This window comes from Octodon degus, unplaced genomic scaffold, assembly GCF_000260255.1.
Source record: "Octodon degus isolate 3935 unplaced genomic scaffold, OctDeg1.0 scaffold00302, whole genome shotgun sequence".
NCBI lineage: Eukaryota > Metazoa > Chordata > Mammalia > Rodentia > Octodontidae > Octodon > Octodon degus.
In genome coordinates this window covers 957,810-962,794 of record NW_004524878.1, presented here as the reverse complement: position 1 = coordinate 962,794, position 4,985 = coordinate 957,810, and the positions used below count along the sequence as shown (strand labels likewise).

Genomic DNA, 4,985 nt, shown 5'->3' with positions numbered 1-4,985 from the left:
TAAACTGTTTTAAAACTGTCTCATTGCTATCTCTTTTTCAATAAAATTAATTATATATGTAATTTTGGTTTATTTTTAGCAGTAGTAGTAGTAATAATTTTGTGGAGCATGATAATTGCAGAGTTAACTCATTACTAAGGTTAGAGGCAACTTACAGAACATAAGCATTTGCTTTGGTATGTATGTCAGGATAAATTAGAGTGTACTCTGGTAACAAATGACCCCCAAATCTCAGTATCATAGTACCTTGCACTATAAATTGGTTGTGAGAAAGACTGGGTTCCATCTCATTTCATCCTTACTCAGGAACCCAAGCGAAAAGATGCTCCAGCTCTTTGTTTTTGTAACTACCAAAGTAGGAATTGGGAACATGATGAGTATCTCACTGTCCCATAGATTTCTGCATCGTTTGTGCTTACCACCAATCTCTCTACATATAAGATTAATTTAGAATTGTTCTGTTGCAGTGCCTACACTTGAACTTCATTTTAATTTAAATATGATCAAGACTTCTTTCCTAAATTTGCTGTAATAAGCTGGAATGGAAACAAAATAATATTTAAGACATACTAGCCATGCAGGAACAATTTGGGCTGTATTCATATACAGTATTTCTTGGAATATAAAATAAGATGACACATTTGAAAAATTAGATTAATGTAAAATACTTAAATTTGGTCTGATATAGTATTTGCAATATCTGGTATAAGAATAATACATTGGGTCAATTATAATCAGATGACCACATTATATCTAACAGTGCTGGACAAGGGCTTTGGAAATCAAATACTGACATTCTTAGACAGAGTAGTTAACTAATCAACTGAATTTAAAGTTTTCCACCTAGACATTTTGGTGTTGTAAAGGACTTGCTCTTAACATTAGATCCCCTAGTCTTGGGGCAACTTCTATTTTCCAGCCCGCATCTCTTTTTAAAATTTTTTTAATCATTTATTTATTTGATACAGGGTCTTGCTACACAGCTCAGCTCGTAGTGATCCTCCTGTCTCAGCCTCCCCCACACTAGGATTACAGGCATGCACCACATGCCTGGTTTTGGTGGTGAGCACTGTGCACCCCGGTTCCATGGCCAACATGGCATATGGTACCAGGATCAAACTTTGGTCCCTTGTGCTTGCCAAGCAGGCCCTTGACCACCGAGCTATCTCCCCAGTCCCTCCCTATCAGTATTTAAAAGAAAAATCTTGTTTGTATATTTGGTACTGGGTCTCACTAGGCAGCTCGGACTCATAGCTATCCGCCTGTTTTCAGTCTTCCCAGCGCAGACCACCATGCCTGGACTAGGTCACTGGCCCAGCACACCCAGGGCATAGGGCTGGCACGGCATGCGGTGCAGGCATTGAACCCTGGTCACTGTGTTTAGCTAAGCAGGCAGTCCTATCACTTTTAAGAGAAACACTATACAGGATCTTTGGCTTCCAGGATATCACTCAATGCATTGTCTTTTATGAAAGTATGCTGTGTAGTTCTTTTATAAGTGAATATTTCCCCTCTGGACTTTAACATGTTGTAAGTGATGTTGTGCCAGAGGTGTGACCCATGTCAGGACACGGAATATACTTCAGTGAGCATCAGTCTTGTATTTATTCAACACTGTAATTTTCCATATGTCTATCACTGAATTTGAAAAAATAGATTATTATTTATCTAAGCCATTTATAACACTGAAATTTATTGTTAACACAGGGCAATACGCTTTCTTCAGTGAGACCAACAAATGTATTAGAAATGATGAAAGAATGGAAAAATAACCCAGAAAGTGATGAGGAAAACAAGAAAGAGGAGAAGAATAATCAGTCCCATAAAGAAAAGTTGGAATATTACCGACAACACAGAAATGTCCCTGCTGTCAATAGCACTTCAGATGAAAAGGAGGAAAAACCAGCCAAACAAGTAGGAAGAACCATTGTTTCATTTATCCAGACTGTAAAATACCCTTTATAACATTGGAAGCACTTTGGGCAGCTCTTGTTGTTGTTGTTGTTAATTTGATACAAAGGACTTGCATCGTAGAAGCAAGTAAAGTTCTTTCTGGCTCATAGGCTGTCATAATTTAGCATCATGGCAAACGTTTCATGTTTAAAATCAGTTATAGATAACAGGGGTGTGAATTTTTTTGTAAGGAGACAATTACAAGCTGGACATCCCTAAAGGATACTTAATCTGTAGTAAATATTTTAGGTATTGTGGGCCCTAATGATCTTTTTTGTAACTACTCAATCCTGATGGCATAGTGTAAAGATTGCCACAGACCACAAATAAGCGTGACTATGTTCCAACTAAACTTTAAAAAAAAAACATAAACAGATGGCATGCCAGATTTGGCCCATGGCTCCAAATGAGTAAGTTCTGTATTCTACCAGGCTATACAATTTGGAATTGCTTTATATGTTACCTAAAAAAACATAATTATTGCATTACCTAATTATTTCTAATGTTGTGCTAATCAAAACTCTTTATATAGGTTTACCATTTGACTTTACTAGATCTGAGTATGATTTTGTTTTTGATAACTATAATTTATTAACATTTTTATTAGTATTTGCCTTAGATTGTGGTCTGTGAACTGAATATTCTGGTAAAGTTGCCCAAACGAGTGCACCTCAATGTTTTCTGTTTGTAGGAATTTTTAAAATATTTTTTCCTCCTTATGTCCTGCAATTTAATGAAAAATGTTTCAGCTTTTGTTGGACACGTGTGTCTTGCCAGCGGGCTTTGTTCACCTCGAGACTGCTTGCGAGGAGTTGCTCTTTTTCCATCTCCTGCAGCCAGGAGAGAGGCAGAGTATGCAGAGGCAGTGACAGGGCGCCCCACCCTGAACCAGACCCAGCACAGCACGGCACGGCTGTGCACCTTGTCAGCAATACACAGAAGGGGACCTGGCGATCTGTGGGCTAATTCTGATTTACTGTGTGAGAACTATTTCATCACTAGGTAGTAAATGTCTAGATAATAAGCTGTACGTAATGATTTATGTATTTTGAAATAATTGTGCTTTTACCATAACACAGCATGAACTTACTGAATTCCGTTCTTATAATCCAGTCTGGTGACAACTCCTATATTTCTTAGTGGTGTGTATTTTATATTTTCCTTAAAAGCGGTATCCTAAAACTTCATGTTTGCAGTTCTTTTGAACATAGTTGGAAGATTTTCTGTTATAGATTTGCCAACATACATGTATATAAGCATATGCATATATGCATATACATACATATATACATGTATATTAAATGTACCATATGCATTTTACACAAGTATGTATATATGGATATACATATGTACACACAAAAATGCTTGCACATGCAAACTTTTTGTAGTCCTGGATTATCATATCTGACAAAATACCACTGCGAACCAGAAGTCTTCCATTGCTCTGTTACACCTTCCTCATCCTCCCAGACTTCCTGCAAGTCACAAGTTATGTGACTTATGCTGCTCTTGGTTACAGCTAGGAAACAGGACAGTTCAAATTTGATTGGCCTAGGGATGCTAAAACTATAACCACTGGATTGAAAGTTTAAGAATAGAAAAATTTCAGGGCTGGGGAGATGGCTCAGTAGAATAAGCACTTACCTGGCAAGCACAAGGTCCTGAGTTCAATCCCTTGTTTTGCCAAAAAAAAAAAAAAAAGTAAAGAAAAATTTCAGTAACATCGGCTGAAAACTTCAGAATATAGATTTTTAGTAACAAGAAGAATGTTGTCCACCATCAGGGCTTACTAGCAAGGAAAAGGTAGAGCAAACTTCCACTCTCACTATTCAAGGAGGCTTTTAAGGCTGCTTGCTGTAAATGCTACAGTGGAAATTCCTGCAAGGTGAATAGGAATTTTTCATTGTTCTTGAAGGAACTATGCCTTGCTTGGGTTGGGTCTGTGATATCTTGGAAGGAATGCTTTGCACAGTTGGGAAATTCTTCTGAAAAGTTTTGTTCCTTTAAAAAATATATTTCTTGAGCCACACTGAGCCTTGATGAGCCCCAGGAACCCCACGGGGGAGAAACTCTGCCCTCGCCCCCAGGTCCCCCCATGGTTGGGCCACACTGAGCCCTGTTGAGCTTCAGTGAGCTTCACGGGAGGGAGAACCCCACTCACCACCCCTCTGCCACGCGTGAAGCCTCTGGAGGAACCCTGGCGCCTGACTGTATTCCTCCACTGTGGGTTGGGCAGCCAGCATGGGAAGTGCCCAGGATGTGGCAACGGTATTGTCCGGAGGAACCCAGGGTGAATCTGCTCCAAGAGAGAAACTTTACATACAGACTCCTACTTTATGCTCAGTTCTGTTATAGAGCTAGAAGATGTGCTCCTGTGGTCTAAAGTACAATATCAACAGTTACTACAGTTTGTCAGGTTCTAAACTGTGCTTATTATTAATTGCATTACTGTAGCTAGAATGTGCTGTCTATTGCAGTCAGTTGTTCTCTCTTGGGAAGCTCTGGGGTAATAACCTCATCACAACCGTACACCAAAAGACTGGGAACTGAGCTGAATAGAGAACAACATCCCACTGGCAGTTAATTGGGAGTGTAGGAACTTGGGAAAGACACAAACCAAGAATCTCCTAGACACAGAAGATACTCCTGAAGTACAGACTATTCCTGGAAAGGCTGCGATGTTAGTGATACATCTACCTCCTGCCAAAACACACAAGGATCACTACAGGAAACAAAATTAAAAAAAATTTAAGTAAAAAAAAATGTTAAAACAAAAAAGCAAAAGGGAATCTCAGACCTTCATCCTACCCAAAACAAGCCCAGGAAACATCAACAGAAGAAACTGAGTCTCACACCTGATATTTCTGAAATGATAGCAACTGAAGTAAGGAAACAACTCCATCAGGCTACAGAAGACATGAGATCAGAAATAATCTCTCAGATAACAAAAGAAATAATCATAGGAGAATGTAACTATATATCTATCCTAACCACTTTGAATGCACAGATACAAAATGGACATTCATCTGTAT

General features: G+C 38.7%; 1 protein-coding gene across 1 annotated transcript in view; it reads left to right on the top strand.

The window, feature by feature from the left end:
* The window catches only part of Stk33 (serine/threonine kinase 33), a 122,807-nt gene that overhangs the window by 86,647 nt on the left and 31,175 nt on the right, over window positions 1-4,985 (top strand). Inside the window, exon 9 of the mRNA XM_023707600.1 lies at window positions 1,708-1,914. Within this exon, the coding sequence (XP_023563368.1) occupies window positions 1,708-1,914 (207 nt within the window). The remainder of the gene's footprint in view (window positions 1-1,707; window positions 1,915-4,985) is intronic.